This window comes from Passer montanus, unplaced genomic scaffold (assembly GCF_014805655.1).
Source record: "Passer montanus isolate IOZ18808 unplaced genomic scaffold, ASM1480565v1 scaffold11, whole genome shotgun sequence".
Taxonomy (NCBI): Eukaryota; Metazoa; Chordata; class Aves; order Passeriformes; family Passeridae; genus Passer; species Passer montanus.
This window is the reverse complement of record NW_024357613.1, coordinates 18072174-18090102: the sequence shown is the minus strand read 5'-3', so window position 1 is coordinate 18090102 and position 17929 is coordinate 18072174. Positions and strand designations below refer to the sequence as shown.

The 17929-nt window shown below is 39.0% G+C and overlaps 2 protein-coding genes and 1 long non-coding RNA gene across 5 annotated transcripts in view; all 3 read left to right on the top strand.

Annotated features, from left to right (window-relative positions):
• Nucleotides 1-7271, top strand: part of FAM135A (family with sequence similarity 135 member A) — a 79131-nt gene extending 71860 nt beyond the window's left edge. For all 3 annotated transcript variants that reach the window (XM_039727049.1, XM_039727041.1, XM_039727058.1), the window contains 4 exons: nt 698-849; nt 1767-1877; nt 4987-5100; nt 5854-7271. In XM_039727049.1, coding sequence (XP_039582983.1) covers nt 698-849; nt 1767-1877; nt 4987-5100; nt 5854-6059 — 583 coding nt within the window. In that variant the 3' untranslated portion in view covers nt 6060-7271. The remainder of the gene's footprint in view (nt 1-697; nt 850-1766; nt 1878-4986; nt 5101-5853) is intronic.
• Nucleotides 7272-10699: 3428 nt separating this feature from the next.
• SDHAF4 (succinate dehydrogenase complex assembly factor 4) lies at nt 10700-17679 on the top strand. Its single transcript, XM_039730784.1, has 3 exons — nt 10700-10855; nt 13370-13522; nt 17368-17679. The coding sequence occupies exons 1-3, from the start codon at nt 10816-10818 to the stop codon at nt 17475-17477; spliced, it is 303 nt and encodes a 100-aa protein (XP_039586718.1). The 5' UTR covers nt 10700-10815; the 3' UTR covers nt 17478-17679.
• LOC120512454 lies at nt 10862-12110 on the top strand. Its single transcript, XR_005630009.1, has 3 exons — nt 10862-11362; nt 11838-11904; nt 12038-12110. It is a non-coding gene; the product is annotated as an uncharacterized LOC120512454 (long non-coding RNA).
• Nucleotides 17680-17929: the final 250 nt, after the last annotated feature.

The following is a 17929-nucleotide window of genomic DNA, read 5'->3' as shown; positions in this document are numbered from 1 at the left end:
AGAAAGCACCTCACCCATGAAGTAATATTTATCCTTAGATACAAGAAGCTAAAGAGTTCCATCTGTCTTTCCCTTAAATTGCTTAACCAGGGAAACACCTAAAAGTACTACTGTCCTGACAGAGACATATTCTTCAATTGCTTGCTCAAGCTGATAATCACTTCTTTTGGTCTCTGCTAAGCAGATCTGAGATGTTGCTTCTGTTTTTAAATAATCAGGTTCAGTTAAGTATGGTGTTCCCCCCTATTTGGAATCTGTCTCCACTAGATTGTTTCAGGAATCCTCATACATCTATCATAATGAGTGCCATCACATGCCAAAGTAATTATGATTTCAGTCATGCATGACTCATAAAACATTTTCTTAATAGTTGGTGCTAAGGGAAATGAGCCCAGAAATAATCTTGGGTTTGGGTGGTAGATGCTAGTGGAAGGATAATATGGTTTTGTTAGCTTTTCAAAATGCTGTATTTAATATTTCTGGAGGAGTTCAAAACATGTTTGTAATGAGTATGTGAGAGACATGGACAAGTTATACCTCCTGAATGACATAAAATGCAGGTCTGAATGGAAACATTTCATTAATTATTTCCTGTGCTCTTTTAGCATTTCATTACACCGGTTTTCTTTTTCTCTGTGAAAAGAAAAAAAAATCCTGCTATAAAATTCCATGTTATATTGCTTTTTCTCTTTAACAGCTTTATTGGACACTCACTGGGTAATTTAATAATCCGTTCAGTGCTCACAAGGCATCGATTTAAATATTACCTCAACAAACTTCACACCTTCCTGTCTCTGTCTGGACCACATCTTGGTACCCTCTACAACAGCAGTGCTCTTGTCAATACAGGTGAAATATTATTTTTAGTAGTATTAGTTTAGGGGAAATCTTGTCTTTGAAATGAATTTAGCAATTTCATGTGGGGTGCACATTTCTGCATTACTGTGATTGTGAGAAACTGCATATTTCACTGTCATAAGCAGAGAGACGGGTTATAAAAATGAAGTATCAATAAAAGGATGTGCAAGAGGTGATGGACATAAGTATTTTCCAGTATGTTTGGTTCAGATTTTCTGTTGCAGCATAAATAAACTCCAGTTTTAATCTGTTGAGCTCAATTTATAATAAACTGAACTTGAATATACTTAATCTGCCAAACAATAATATAAGATACATTAAAATAATTCAAAACTATTGTGTCTTTTCTCTCTCAAAAATGCCTTATAATCTGCAGTGTGTTTCTGCAGATGTGCATGGTGAGGGAGGCAGGATTTCCTGAAAAGTCAGTTAGCAACCTATTATTATTATTATTGACTAATAATGAGAAATAGTACCAAACAAAACTTTTTACTATGGTATTCCTGTGAGAAGATTCTGCTTCCTTTTTTCAAGTTACATTTATTGAGTTCAATTTAGAAATTGGAAAAGTAATGCCTGTTGTTTTTTGAACATCAAAATGTTGTAATATTATACAAATTATTGAAATATAATGTGTATATTCTGGCTAACATTACTGTATTTACACTTTCTGGAAGTTATTTTTTGTGGGCAGGCATGTACATTAGTGGAAATAAAGGCTTTCATGCTTCATTGTGTAGATAGGAAAGAAAATGAAAATTTAAACTGTTACTGAGCTTGACAATGCTTACATGAAAAGTAAAATTAGCATCTGAGAGACTGCTATGAACTTTATATACTACACTTATGTTTAATTCATTTTCATATTTTATTGTGGATCTGTACTCACGTTGTACCTCACAATGCAGGACTGTGGTTTATGCAGAAATGGAAGAAGTCTGGTTCTTTATTGCAACTGACATGTCGAGACCATTCAGATCCGCGACAGACATTCTTATATAAACTGAGTAAAAAAGCAGGTAAGCTTTGTTAATGCTTCCTTTCTCTTAAAAGCAACTGTGTATAAATGTGAATAGGAAACCTAAAAAGAAAAGAACTTATTTTCAAAAAGCTCCTGTTTCAGTTTTAACATTTAAGAGTTACTTTAGTCCTGTATTCTTCAAGTAAAGTAACAGTAAACAGTTTCTGTTTCAGAGGTAGGATATTACTTTGAGACTTCCCTTCCTAACTAATGAGCAGAACTTGAGTGCATCCATTACACCAATAGATAAAAGGAGATTTTTTAAATATCTATCTATGAGCCACTGTGTGGCAAGTCAAGTGCACTCATACACATTTAAGATTACCTGTTTCTGTATCTGCCTTTCTTACTATAAATCCAAAATTCTACTTTAAAGTTTTTGCTAACTAGTCTTTTATTACCCCATTAAGATGGTCAGGGAAAACAAAAACTTACTTTCATAAAGGAAGAAGTTGTATTTAGCATAACAGCTAAATCCCAGATTAGATTATTCGTAGCATATAATTCATAGAGTTTTCTCTGGGTTGAATGTCCTTATTTCAGCTGTTGGCCAAGAATGTGTTTTGCCAGTGGGTAATGTGCCAGCAGGGGGGTAATTTCCATTAAGCAATATAAAATTATTGAGGATTCATGTGACAGGTGTATGTGAATGTGTGTTAGTCAAGCAGTTGTGGAGCCAGAGATGCTTGTGCTGTTTTGTGAAAAATCTGGGCATTAGATTTTTCTAGATCAAAATATTTCTAGGTTGTCACACCTGGAATTTTGTTAAGAACAAAATGTACAAATATATGGGCAGGAAAAGACTGACATGCAGCTCTTGAGGTGCTTGAATATAAAATTTACAGCACTTGGATGAAGCAGAAAATAAAAAGGAAGGAGCAAAAAGAAAAACCATAAGATAGGAATACTGATCAAAAATTTATTTTAGAAAAACTTAGGGGGTTTTTACCCTTCTCTTCAGAATCTATCACAAAGTGATTTTGTTGATGATACAGTAATATTTAAAGCTGAACTGGTATTTAAAGGTGAACTCAATCTAGTTTTCCTGTCTTTTGAAAAGAAATGTTTGAATATAAATAGAAGCTGTGTGAGAAGTTACACACTGGATGCTGAGTAAAACTGTGGGACCCCTGCTAAGACATAATCAGATTAATTAATCAGTTGGCTTTTAAAAAATTCTTATTCCATGGTTTTTATGTGTATGTATCTCAACATGGCTAGAGATGCTGTCGTTTGAGTACTATTGTCTGTTGTAGAAATGTGACATATTTTCTGATGGCAGACCTTTATATGACAGGATTTTTGAAAGACCTGGATAGTATCGTCTCAAGAGTCATTATGTGCATTTCAGACTTTGTTCCCCATAAATGGTAGAAGGGATATAAAAGTCTTCAGGCTCAGTTTCTGCTTTTTTCTTTCTTACCAAAGAGATGGAAAGAGCTGTATTTTGGGCCACAGCCTCAGCTACATGATCTTGTTTCCAGGTCCTTCAGTGAGGTGGGTGTAAGGGAGAAGGAAAGGCTCGGGGAGACTGGAGAAATAAATGTGAAAAATTAATGATTTTAGATAAGGAGAAAAGAAAGTATGTTTTATGCTTCCCTCATAGAGAAGGAAGAAAGTTTTCCTTTGAGGGAAAACTTTGTGTATGTACAGTGTAAGTGTTGGTGCCTTTAACTCTTGATATCTGTACTGCTTCTGTCCTGCCATCTCTTTCTTCATTCAGTGGGCATACAGCATTGGCTGTGCTTGACTCTCAGACACAAGGTGAGAGGCATTTGGGATTCCCCAGCCTGCACAGTTCCTCTTTTCAGATTCTCAGTACAGGGTATTTGTGTGCTGGTCTCAACAATGATTCTAAACATAAGTCTTTCCAGAAGTCACTTAACCCCAGGGTACATGCAAGAGATTGACAACACTTTTGAGAAGTGCAGGCCAGAATTTGCAACTTCTGTTGATTTATGTAATCATATAGTTAAACAGGGGTCTAAGATGAAGAAACATCTGTTACTGCTTAATGTGGTCTTCTTTGGACATTGGCTTTGCATCTGGGAAAATCCCTAAGGCAGCAAAATTTAAAACTCACTGTGGATCCAGCAGGTGGTGTTTTGAGGGTCAAGGTCTCACCTACTTATTTGTATGATAGCTTGTGACTAGATTTTGAATTTGCCAAAGAACATACATGTTAAACACATCCCGTTACTTAAACCCAAAATGGATGAAGAATAGGTAAACAGTAAAACTCACTTATCTTATGAAATACCCTATATACTTTCTTTGCTCCTGCTGAAGATTTTGATCAAATACTTTTTCATAATGAAAGATTGATGATACTTATGTCTAAAATATGATATTCAGAAGGGGCTGTTCTAAGGCAAACTATTTTCCTAAAGTGCTCCATTGTGTCTGGCCTAAAGCAGATGGGCAGCACCAGAAATTTGCTGCAGCTTTCTAGAGAAAATGTAACAATTCAATGTCTTTAAGGGCTGTAACTCTGTCATTACTGGGGATTCCTGTCTTTGCATCGTTATACTATGTGCGTGCTTGTTCTGAAATTAGAAAGTCAGGGTTTAGTTATAAAGGTTTAATTATACTTCAGGTTTGTGTTGGGTCGATTCTCAACCTGTGCTTGAGCTGGTGAAACCTTACAGTGAGACAGTGCCTTAGAGAGGCACCTGCACTAGGTGGGCTAAATCATGTATATGTTGGCGCTAGGCACAAATTCTAATGCAACTGTTGTCTGAAACATCAGTCAAGACAAGGCTCCATCCATCTTTAAATTTATTTAAGCCATGTGGAGGCTTTACTCTCTTCTGTATAGCCAGAAACCAACCACTGTATTCCTAAGAAACAAGATGAAGGTTTGAACCATAGCCAGTTTAATGAGAAACTCTACAACTGAGCCATAGCCATGTCTGTTAAATATGTATAGAGGAAAGGCTGGTATCAAACATCTCATTATTTTGTAGCTCTAAATATCGTAATTGGTTTTTCTCCCTTTTTGTGCCAGATCCTGTAATAAATTAGTGCCAAATATCAGTTGTAAAATGTTTAATTATTCAGTAGTAATAACAGAGGATTTGCTATAAGTGATACCTTTTTTCTTGCAGGCCTTCATTACTTCAAAAATATTGTGTTAGTAGGATCTCTGCAGGATCGTTATGTTCCTTATCACTCTGCCCGCATTGAGATGTGTAAAACAGCTTTAAAGGATAAACAATCAGGTAATAAATGTCCTGCAAAATAAACAGACCGCTCAGGTTAAAACCTCACACATATCAATCTCCTCCCATTTAATTTTGGCTGCTTAACTGAGGCAGCTCTATTATGTGTTTGGAAACTTTGGGCTTACTTTGTAGTAGTAGTAGAAGGAGAAAATCCACGTGGAGGCTGACTTGCTTTCTGTATCTGTCCTGTGTTGTTACATGCAGATGGAGATGAGACTGAACAGGTTTCTAGCTCACTGACTTCGCTGAAAGTTAGGTGAGATAGACACAGCCCTTGAGGTACTATTTCATGAACAGGAAGGACAAATAAGTTTGATTTTTGAGGATATCAAACTGTAGCAGCAAGCCCTGGGCTGTATTTAGCTGTGGCTTAATAATAGCACTGAAAAAAAATGTAATTTTTCCATAATCAGTTAGGGTCAGTTGTTGTACTTACCGTTGAGATATCCTAGCACAATTGCATTCTACTATTATATATTGACAAATAACTTTTATGTAATGCAATAAATTAATACTGATAAATACATTCTCACTATAAATGTACAAATACTAAAATGCATAGCTTCCAATTATTTTTCCAACATTTCTAGAGGGAATTAAACTTTCTTTATATTCTATCTTAACAGAACCATAGCATAACACATTTCATTACTTCTCTTACTCTGGAATGTGTTCATTCTGAGTTCAAGGTCAAAGAACTGTGTTTGTTTCTGGCAATTCACACAGTACAACTTTTCTTTTCCTCTACAGGACCAATTTATGCTGAAATGATCCAGAACCTGCTTCTGCCAGTTCTTCAAAACAAGGAATGTAATTTGGTTCGTTATAATGTAATTAATGCATTACCCAATACAGCAGATTCTCTCATAGGGAGAGCTGCACACATTGCTGTTCTTGATTCAGAAATATTTTTAGAAAAATTCTTTCTTGTTGCTGCCCTAAAATATTTTCAGTAGAGAAAAGCATTGTCAGAAACTTGGTTATTACCTCATTAACAGATGAATTCAGATAATGTGTGGTGTTAAAGTATAGCTGCAGCTGTATTTTAAGAGATATTTATACTTTTTATATGGAAGATAATTTATATCATCCACACTTAGGGCTTTTTAACATCAACTTTACTTTCTAGGTAATGTGACTGTGCAATATTTTTTTATTTTGTTCTTTTTACTTTTCTATTACTTTTTCTTAATTTTGGGTACCTAATTATTTGGAGATTAAAGCACAGTGTGTACTTTTGTTTGGTTGGTTATTGGCTTTCAGACAACAGAAGTCAATGTTACTTGGCTACATTTTACAAGAGGCTTTAGATGCCAAAAATAAATTGGATTTTAAAATTCTAACAATGTCTTACGTGTTCACTTGTCGTATTTTAGCACTGTAGAAGTTTAACTGGAAACACAATGAGCTGCTAAAATACTGGATATTTGAAAATTACTATATCTGCTACAGCTTAACAGTTTTCTACAAAATCATTACTGTCATTGTTAAATATGTTATGCCTGTGGGAATATTTTTTCTGCTGATCTCAAAAACATGTTAGTTTACATACTCCAATTTTATGACTGGAACTTTGATTTTCAGAAGCAAATGGCAACTAAGGATTTTTGAATGTTCAGTGATAGCTGCCTTCAAATAATTGGGGTTTTGCAAACTGTATTAAGATGGTTCCTTACTCTGTCAGTTCTTCAGATGAACATGGACAATTTTTTGAGGACTTCCTTGTATATACTTAAAATAAATAAATGTTATAAATTTCTGCAATACTTTTATGAATTTAAACAATTTTTAAATATTGTTAAAATGTTTTATTGACTATAAAGTATTGTAAATATAAATCAATACATCTTCAAATGAGACTATTGTAAACTTTACCTGTTTAGTGACAGAGATAAAATGTTTTTGATATACAGGATGTTAAAGATCTGACTTTCTACTGGTGCTGAATAGCATTGTTTGGTCTCTTCTTCCTTCCCTTTTCTCTGGTTCAAACAATAGTTCGCTAAAGGTGGGGGAAAAGAGTTATATGTGCATTCACTAACTGTACACTAATTGTAATGAACATTTTTTGAAAAATATAAATTCGTTGTATAATGCATGTTTATTTTTAGCATTGTGTTATTGCATCTAGTGTTAATAAAATGAACAAATTACTCTAATGAAAGCAATTAAAGAAACTGAAATGTTCTGCTAATTACCAAAATTCTGGGGAGGCTTTTTGTATATAATTAATAATTTTGTACTTTGGAAATTAATAGAGCAATAACAGTTGAAGTGATTATATCTGTAGATTAAATGTCTATAATAATAGATGAAGTGATTTTGCATTTGATATGGAATGTTGTTTAATAGTCTTTGTAATATATGGGGGGGTTCCCTATAACTTACATGATGCTGAAATTAGTATCTGAGCATCTACAGCTCACCAACATATACACTGCAGAGTGTTTTGTTAGAGCTGTGTTAGGCAAGTCCTCATGACACAAAGGTATCTTTAATATGTTCTTACTATTACAATGCCTATTTTTATTTTTAATTTTGTATTATGATGTTGCTATTAAGCTCTAAATGTTTAAATTATGTTCTGTTATATCAACTGCCTTTTATGTAACAGTATTATTGGATTTTGCTACTGGCTCAACTTTGAATAGCTGTTGAAGGGAGCTGAAGTTATAAAATATTCCTTGATTCACAATTAAGACTTTAAACTGTTCTTAGGAAACAAGTATTTAGATGGTTCTGTCACTATTGAAAAAAGCCTGTCTTGCTTTCTGTCTCTGGAAATCTGAACATGTAAAGCATACTTTTGTGATCAGGAAAGCAAAAGTATCATGACAGAAATAGCCACTTTTTTTTTCTTTTTTTTTCCTTTTTTTTTTTGTGGGGGGAGGTGGTAACAGTATAACAATAGGTCCTATCTATTTAAAGTAGCTTGAATTAGGTTTGTTCTTTGAGGAAAATGGATAGTGCAAGACATCATGTGATATCTGTATGTAAGTATCTTAAGGACCAGGGCAAATTAAGAAAACTGTAAATTCATTCTCTTTTACCTTAATTTTTATTGCTTAGTCCATATGTGGTCTGGTAGTCACTTGCAGTTGCTCTCTGAGCAACACATGTAGGATGGGATATTTTGGACAACTGTGCGTGTGTTGCCTGGCATGTTCCCCCTATTCCTGCAGCTTTGTACCTTCTCTTTGCTAGACCTGTGTACACATTAGTCAGTGTCATCTGACGGAGTAGAAGCTCTAAAGTGCTGCTACTCACCATCTCACCACTCTTCTGTTTGAATGAGGGCTTCATCTTCCTTTATAGTGACCTCTCCTTCATGCAGGTAGCCTGCAGCTGCTTCAAAGAGAATTATGCTGCTTACAGAATGAGAGGTACGAACTGAGATCTTAACGTTCCTTTATCTGTCAGTCTCTTGTTCCCTGAAGGCAGTAAGCTGGTACTGTTACTTCAAAAAGCTCTCAGTGATATAATTAGGAGATCACTGCACCAAATGACAGTGTCTGAACCTCTGTTTCCATGTTGTGTATATAAATTAATTCCTTGGGTTGTGCTTGAATTCTTGATACAAACTAAACTTTCTGTTACTGTAAATCTAGGCATTGCTACTACTTTGGAAAACGAGTTCATGTTACGCTGGAAATCACCAGGATTTGCAGCAGAGCCAAGAGATTTGACGTTGATGGAAAACTTACTCTGTAACCACAAAACAACCTTGTTTCCAAGCCAGCTGTATTTGCTTAGCCCTGACCAGGTGTGGTGTTCAGATAACCGAGGTTCTCGATGTGGTCTCGGAGGCAGAGGGGGCATTCAGGCAGTGTCAGTGCACTCGCTGCCCAGGGCTGTGCTGCTTGTGGTGCTTTGCAGGCAGTCTCCAAGACCGGTACATCTGGCTCCTCTGAACTGACCTGCTGCAAGCTTTGTGCTTTTATTCCCTAGTTTTTGCCATGTTTTAGAACAGCAAAGCTAAGTACAATATTGTTTGTGTCATCTTGCAAAGGAAGCTGCAGTGCAAGAGATAAATGATCGGTAAACAGAGGAAGGAAAACAAGAAAACAGTCCATTTAATCACAAAGTTGAAAATTCCTGTGGTGTATGCTACAGTTGTTTTTACCAGTGTTAAGATTTATTACCTCCTTAGCCAAAAGATCTAGAAATGAATAATTCAGGAGTTACAAGTGAATTTTTACAGCAATACAATAAAGACAAGAAATATGTTTTGAAGACAGTTAATTTTTAGGTGGATAAGCAGTACCTCAGTAGTCTTGCACTGCTATTTCATTCTTACCATTTGAAATTTGACATGTGTGCTTGTATATACAATGTATGCATAAATGTATAATTTTTCATGGATTGTGTTAATTGATTTAGGAGCAGAGCTTACTATTACTTGGTGTCTGCTGGCAGCTTGGTAAGTTTTTTTTAAGGGAAGGATTTCATGTTTTTATTGTACTGAAGATATGAATAATAAGTTTTTGAACTTTGACAAGATCTCTTTAGGTTTTCTCCTTGCTGCTTTCAGACAGAGTATTTTTTCCTGCATTCATCTTTTTTCTCTCTGATCTAATGCCCAGCGTCTTGTTGTTAGGATAACAAGAGGATAAAGGAAAAGGTTTCCATTATTTTCAGTCTCTAATGTCTAATTAACCATGTTATAAAGGGCTGATTGAGAAAATGTCACTCGTAAGCCAGTCAGTTAAATTTAATTACTTTCAGTATGTAGGGATTGCCAGATGCAGCTCCAATAAATTCCAGGAAGTGCTGCTGCTCTTTAATTTACCAAGATTTACTTTCTTAAAGCTTTCAGATGTGAACCAAAAATGCTATTTAGATGAACCAAAAATGCTATTTAGATTCAGATCTCCAAGTTATCTTCTTCAGGTTAGTATCTGTGTACACTGAATTCTGTTTTATCTAAGAACAAGGTTAGCTGGAGAAGTTTAAAGCGCGACAAAAAGCAAAAGTTGCCATACTCAAAACATTAACTGTAATTAACTGGAACGCCACTCCATGAACATGTTATAAGTAACAGAGTTAGGTTTATACTGAGCACTAAAAGAAACTTCAGTGCTTAAAGTCAGAAACTGGAAAGATGCTGTCTGAAAGCACAAACGCTGTCTGTACATCACTATGGTGTTAGCCGAAGTTCCTTCGTGTCCTTAGCAGTCTTTGTGTATCATTTGAACAATGTACTATTTTTTTATTATTAAAGGAAAACCAAACAACAAAAACAACAAACCAACAACAAAAAAAAACCCCTAGCTGGACTACACTAGACATTGAGGGGAAAACGGGCTCCTGCAGCGCTAAACGCTTCACATTGAAGAAGCTCCACGTTGGCCTGGGAGTGTATAGAAGAGTTACAGCGTATTTCTTGAGCATCTCTGTGATCCTGTAGCTGCCTTCATCGGGACCGTGGCTCCCCAGGGGCCGTTCGCCTCTGCCGGAGCCGGGGAGCAGCGCAGGGCCACGGGGGGATGTTGAGGCCGCTGAAGCCGCCCCGCTCGGGGGATCGTGAGGCCGCTGAAGCCGCCCCGCTCGGGGCGGTGTGAGGCCGCTGAAGCCGCCCCGCTCGGGGGACCGTGAGGCCGCTGAAGCCGCCCCGCTCGGGGCCGCGTTCGCCGCCTGCCCCCGGCTGGAGCCGCCACCGCCTTGGGCGCCTGCGCGGCGGCGCTGCCCGCCCCGCACGGCTCCGTCCCGGCCATGGCTCTGCGGCTGCTGCGCGGCGCGCCCGGGGCAGCGAGTAAGAGGCGGGCGAAGGGCGGGAGGGCCCGGGCTGTGCCGCGGGGGGCTCCCCGGCTCCCCTGCCCTTCCTCCCGCAGGAACTGACGAGCGAGGGGACGGGGCGGGCGCCGCCCGGGGCTGCTGGCGCTGGCGGGGCTGGAGAGCGCCCAAGATGGCGGCAGGCGAGGAGTGTGGCGCGCCCGCCTCCTCAGCCCGCGGGGCCGGGGGCTTTCGCAGCTCTCCCCGCACCTTCCGTGGCCCTGCGGTTTCCCTGCTCTTAACCCCTTCCCTCTCGCCCTTTCGATATTGATAGTCTCGCCTGTACTGTAAACCTACTGCTGTCGGGCAGCTCTGTTATTGCGGAGGTTTTCTTGCCCTGTCATTGCTTCGTACTTCTTAAGGACAGCAAAATGTTAAAGAGTGATGTAACGTTTGGAGAATAGCTGGAGGAAGCGTGCTGTGGACCTGGAAGTCACTGGGCCGTTCCCTTCACCTGAGGAAATTCAGCTGGTTTGTTTATAGAGAAGTAAGATAGATTGGATAACAGCCTGTCCCACAGGCCTCAGCTTGGGCTGTTTGTTAGGTGCTTCCCTCTCCTCAAAAGCTGAGGTTCTGTGCTGCTGTTGATACGATGCACTTAAACAAACCTGTATGTTAATGGAAGAGCTGTTAAAAATTTTTGTTAGATGTTTGTGCTCTGTTTGGGTGTCAGATTCATGGCGAGGTGTGGCTAATGCTGTAATCCTCTGAGTATCCCAATGTGTGCCCAAATCCCACTGCATGGATGGCTTTGTTAGGATAAATCACATGCTGTGGGCCACTTCAAAAGATGGAATATTGCAGTGCAGCAACTTTAAAGAATTGGGATTTTCAACTCCAAGTTCAGTCATATAATTAATAAATGGTAGGGCATTGTGACACTGTGTAAAAGAGGAGGGAATCAAAGATCAGTTTGTACAATGTGGTTTACTGATGTTGATAGTTCATCTCATCTTTTTCAGAGATGCTTAATGTTGAACTTCTGTCACCTCTCTGTCAAGAAGACTGTATTTTGGTCAAGAATATCAAGTAAATATATCAAGGAAAATGGGGTTTGCCTTTTCTCTAGTGACTGAGATAATAAATTTTATACTGGCACCTTAATCTGATTTTTATTTTAATTTGGACTGGAATACCTGCTATAATTGAATTTTCTTGCTAGCTTTCCGATTCTAGCTTACTGAAGAATGACAAGAAGATTGGCAGGAGTAGAAAGACCCGATATTTGCAGCAGATTGGATCCTTTACTGTTGATTGTTTGTTACGCCATGCTTTACTCCTTTGGGGCATTGGCAGCAGTTTGCAGACATAATACAGTTTATGTGACTGCAGGGTTTGATATTTAAGATGTGGTGTTTTGAAATGAATGAATATGCTGATTCTGGGAATACAAGTGATTTGCTAGTTGTTGTATATTAAAGTGAGTCAAATTGACAGTACTTGACAAGGCTTCCCAATTCAGTCTCCTTAGGAAAGCAGGATCATAGTTCTTTCAGGTACTTTGCACCCAGCTGATACAGGGAGGATTTCTGTTTGAATCTTATGAAATGAATGAATATGCTGATTCTGGGAATACAAGTGATTTGCTAGTTGGTGTATATTAAAGTGAGTCAAATTGACTACTTGACAAGGCTTCCCGATTCAGTCTCCTGAGGAAAGCAGAATCAAAGTTCTTTCAGGTACTTTGCTGATACAGGGAGGATTTCTGATTGAATCTTGCTTCTTAAGAAATGTCAGAACTGCTTTAGGTATCTGTCCACAGCCAAAATATTTTTAATGGATAGTTTATGCTCACTGTGAACATTTACATTTGGCTTTTTTAACCAAAATGTTAGTAGGAGTTTAAAGGAAAAAAAGTTAATGCTTTTAATGATAGCATTTGTATGCAGTTACATAATTGAACTTAAACATGCTCAAAGTTTTTCCTGCTTTTGACTACCAGCTGAATTATTTTACCATCCTAAGGGAAACCCAGCTATCTTCTGCCGACATTCTGGAAAACCTGTTACTAAGGGAACGTTTTATTTTTTTAAACTTTCCTTTGGGAAAGCAGAAGCATATTCTGACTAAAAAGCTGCTGGAAGTGAGCCAGGATATGGAAATCAGCAGGTTTCGTGGGGGAGGTTAAGATTTCTCTTGGAAAACAGACTGTACTGGTCGATGGTAGCATAATTACTGTTTAAGAGTCTAAAATACAAGAAAGTAACAGCAAAGATAAGTTCAGGCGGTTTAAAATACACTGTTAATGTGAACTGAGTTATACAACTAACACAATTTTGCCTACATCTGTTTCTAGAGCCAAAAATAATTATCTGTGCTGATTTCTTAGGTGTTCATGAGTTGAATGTTAAATAATGTTTAGAGTTTGTTTTCCTGCCTTCCTCTCCCTCATCCCTGAAGTAGTTTTTTTCCAGTAGAGGTGCTCTGGACAGTCAGAGCATTACTCAGTGTTAAACTCCCACATTTATGCTACACATGTCCATTTGCTTGATAGAGTCATCACTGCTTTGCCACTCGCGAAGCAGCTCCAGCTCTAAGCCAGGAGGAAGATCTGAACCTGCTAAGCAGCCACTAAGGAAACCAAAGTTACCAGTGGGGAGGTTTGATGAACCAGAAGAGTCCAGTATGGAGAAAGAACCCCTGGAAAGTAAGTAATGTTTTACAAAATTGGAAGCTGTGTTTTAGAGGCAAGACTGCGAGGTGCTGTGCTGATGTCAGTTTAAGACAGTGACAGACATTCAGCACTCTTTAGAATCATTTTCTAGGCTTACTGGTTCTGAAAAACAAACCAGAGGCAGGGCAGTGGGCATGAGTTGCAGCAGCAAATGGTGCACCAGGGGAGAAAAACCTTCAGAACAACTGTGATCAAACCTTGTAGCAAGTCACACAGAGAACCTGGGCTCCCTCTGCTCTTGAAGATAAGATAGAGGCAGGGCAGTGGGCATGAGTTGCAGCAAATGGTGCACCAGGGGAGAAGAACCTTCAGAATAACTGTGATCAAACCTTGTAGCAAGTCCCACAGAGAGCCTGGGCTCCCTCTGCTCTTGAAGATAAGCAAATTTTCCTAGGTGTCCTGACTTAGTACCAGCCCTGCCTTTAACAGAGGTACCTTCCAGGGAAACAGGCTGCTCAAAGCCCAGTCCAGCCTGGCCTTGAACATTTCCAGGGATGGGGCATCCACAGCCTCTCTGAACAACTTGTTGCAGTGCCTCACCGTCCTCACAGTAAAGAATTTCTTTCTAATAACTAATCTAAACCTAGCCTCTTTTATTTTAAAGCCAGTCTCCCTTGTCCTGTCACTACCTGCCCTCTCTCTCCAGCTTTTTTACAGGCCCTCTTCAGGTACTGGAAGGCTTCTAAAAGGTCTTCCCAGAGCCTTCTCTTCTGCAGGCTGAAGAACCCCAATTGTCTCAGTCTTCTCTCAGTCTGCCTTAATAGGAGAGGTACACCAGTCCTGTGATTGTCTTGGTGGCCTTCTCTGGACTTGTTCCAACAGGTCCACCTCTTTCTTGTGTTGGGAACTCCACAGCTGAACACAGTACTCTGGGTGGGGTTTGGGGGTTTTTTGTGATTTTTTTTTTAACAAGTATTTATGATAAAAGAACTTTCAAAGAGGCAATGCAAAGAATAACTTTTAACTATTTGCAGCAAATTAAACACAAGCTTCTTCTCCCAACATCTTCATGAATTAAGCATTAACCAGTTGATGGAATATTTTCTTCTTATTCTTCTATATAAAGAATATATTCTGCCTTACCATGTAAACAGGAAGCCAAGTCTGAAAACACTAACATCCTGAGGAAAAGAAATACAGACTGATCTATAGTCTCCAAAAGGAAGGCAGCAGAGTGCCATTGGAAGCAGAATTTCCTTCATCTGTAGGTAGTACTTCATTAAATCCCTCAAACACATTAATGTGGCCTTCTGTACAGTGGTAGTTGCTTCAATTCTTGGGATGTAGCCTTGGATAAACTTGGATAAAGTAATTTTCCAGAACTGGATGTGGTACTGTCTCACGAGAGCAGTGCCACTCACCTCCAGAAAATTAAAAGGTAGCATGGCTGTCACATCTGCCAGGGACTCCATATTCAACATCCAGGCAAGTCAGTGCCATGCATAGTTCAGTCCATGGGGATGTGCCCCTGGGGATGTGCCCCTTCTTTAATTCCATAAGGCCTCCACAGTTAAATGACAGCAGCATAAAGACTAATTATTCCTTACATTCATTTAGGAAACTAATCGTGTTCTTCCACCTTAGAATCCTTAATTTCATATCCAAAATCCTCAGATACTCTTTCACAAAAGCCCCCTCTTTTCATACAGGCTAAAATGGCATATTTTTTTTGTGCAGCAGAACTAATAAAAGGTCTCCTACTCCAGAGTGTATTACCCTGAGGCCACCACAGCCATTGGGAAAGCTGCATCATGGTGAAGAGCTGCTTCTGCTTCTCCTTCTTTCACAAATTTCTCTGCAAGTTTGTCATTGTATTGTTGTATTGTTCTTGTATTATAGAATCATCTCCAATTTCAGATTGTGGCTCACTCGAGAACAAACTCACAGTTGGAGTTGCTGTGTAAGCAGCTGTTTCATTCTCATCTTTTTATTCGCAGGAAAATCAATACCATCACTGCTTCGTTTAAAAGATGCATAATCAATATATTTTATTTGCTTAGGTATTCCAGGTTTGGAGCAAGACTCAAGGTCTCTTTAGTTGCACCTGTATTTTTTACATGTAGCACTAGCAATAGCCTGTTGTGTTACTAGGAAAAAACTAAGAGTTGAAGCTGGATTTAGAATATTCGCTGCTCTGTAGCTGTCATGGAGAAATCTTTTGAGCATCTGCATCCACTGTCAGCACATGAGTAGTGCTTTGATATTGGGATGTTGACATGTACAAAATAATACCAGGTTCATTTGCACCCCTTGTACTGCCAGAGGTGCTCAGGTACTGATGTTTCTTTTCCTGGTTGGCATCAGTTATGAAACAGGTATCCCGCTGTGTCATCCTGTATAGCCTGTAGCTGTATGAGTTTCCTCCATCACTTTTCTTTTTGTCTGCTGTCCAGAATTTCTGTTGTTGTCTTTTCTCATTTTCAGCCTTACATCTCGTTACCTGTGTTGCCCACCCAGGCTGAGTTAGGGATATGACTGGGGGAGTCCCACATTAGGTGTATAAGTGGGAAGCTCTGGAGAATCAGTGTGGCAAGGGGCATGTGGGGCACTGTGAGTTTCTGGGAGCCCCACAGTCTAGTGTAGGATGAGACTCAGCCTAGGATGGTGCTGTGCCCCAAGTACTTCATGGCTTGATGGCCTGAGTTAACTATTCTTAGGAGATGGCCCTGAGTAAAGGTGCACTGAGTAGTGTAAGAATGTTGGCTGAGGTACAGAAGGCTCTGTGGTGTTTATGAAAGTAGCATGAGCTGGCAGTGTGCTTCCCTTTTGTCGCAGGGTAGGGGGTTGGATGAAAAGCTGAACATGATCTGGCAGTGTGTCATTGCAGCCCAGAAAACCAAATCCTGGACTGTATCAAAAGCAGTGGGGCCAGCAGGTCAGGGGAGGTGATTGTCCCCCTCTGCCCTCATGAGACCCTACCTGCATCCAGCTGTGGAGTCCTCAGCACAAGAAAGGCATAGACCTGTTTGAATGGGTCCAGAGGAGGGACATAAAGATCATCAAAGGACTAGAGCTTCTCTCCTGCCAGGACAGGCTGAGAGCTGGGGTTGCTCAGCCTTAAGAAGAGAAGGCTTTGGGAAGATCTAATTGTGGCCTTCTGATGTCTAAAGGGAGTTCAGTACCTTAAGGGGTTTATAAAATGTAGGGAAGGAGTTTTTGTACAAGCAGATAGTGACAGCCCGAGGGGCAGGGGTTCTAAACTGAAGGAAGGCAGGCTTAGATTAGATGTTAGGAAGAAACTCTTTACACTGAGGGTGGTGAACCATTAGAACAGGCTGCCCAGTGAACCTGTGGGTGCCCCATTCCTGGAAGTGTTCAGGGTTAGGTTGGATGGGTCAGCCATCCAACTTGGATGTTTTAACTACATGACCAACAGAATTTTGACTAAAATTCAAGCTAAAATTAAAACAGAGTACTTAAATTAGAGAGGTAAACAGCAAGTGATACCTGGGGTTTTAGATTTCTTGAACATAAGTACAGTGTACCTGAATGATGGAAGTTCTGACTTGAGAAACTGTGGTCCTTTAATGCCTCTGGACATTCAGTTCCTTCTTTATTTGCATAATAAACAGTATAATGTTATATCTATATTTGTATCTAGATCTATATATACATAATATATATGATAATATATATTGCAGTCAAAAAACTGAAATTATTTTGTAGGGCTCTGGGAAATAATTAGCTCAATGTTGCCTTTCAAAACAGAAAAGAATTTATTTTGCCTTTGAAAATGAAACTACAAGGAAAATAAATGATAGCATCTTTATATTTGTCAGCATTATAGAAATTTTAATGATCTTTCTCTGTTATTTTAGAATTCCCTGATGGAATCAATCCTACTACAAAAGAGAGGGGTGGACCCAGAGGGCCTGAACCTACACGTTTTGGAGACTGGGAAAGAAAAGGACGTTGTATAGATTTCTAGTATTTAAATGTCTGTATTGCTAATAAAATATTTGAGGTTGCTAAAAAATATAATGTACAGAAAAAAGTCTCACCTGGATTTGTCGTGGAGCTTATTGTTTCTGTCATGCCACCACATTCTGTCATGTGATGAATTTTCTTAATAATGCAGTGTAATTAAACACAGTGCTGCAGCTCAGATTATGGAGCTGTTAGTGGCTCAATGTCTGCCTGATCTTTAATACTATTTACACTGTGCAATTATAAATGCAAATGTAGTGGTGTGAAATTGGTAGTCAGGAGCTTATTGAGATGTATAAGGACTTGTATTTCTTAATGTATGTAAAGATTTATGTGGTGTTGTAAAAGTGTTGAAAGAACTTCGCATTTCATGAACCTGAACACCATTCGTCAAAGGTAGAACCAACTCTGAGATCAGTGGGTCCCTGATTTCATACAGTGGCTCCCTGGTAA

Excerpts from the sequence above, each read along its gene's own strand:
- SDHAF4 (XM_039730784.1), top strand. The coding sequence starts at position 10,816 with ATGGCTCTGCGGCTGCTGCGCGGCGCGCCCGGGGCAGCGA. Across the intron at positions 10,856-13,369 it reads CGGCGCGCCCGGGGCAGCGA|AGTCATCACTGCTTTGCCAC; the intron begins GTAAGAGGCGGG and ends TTTGCTTGATAG. Across the intron at positions 13,523-17,367 it reads GGAGAAAGAACCCCTGGAAA|AATTCCCTGATGGAATCAAT; the intron begins GTAAGTAATGTT and ends CTGTTATTTTAG.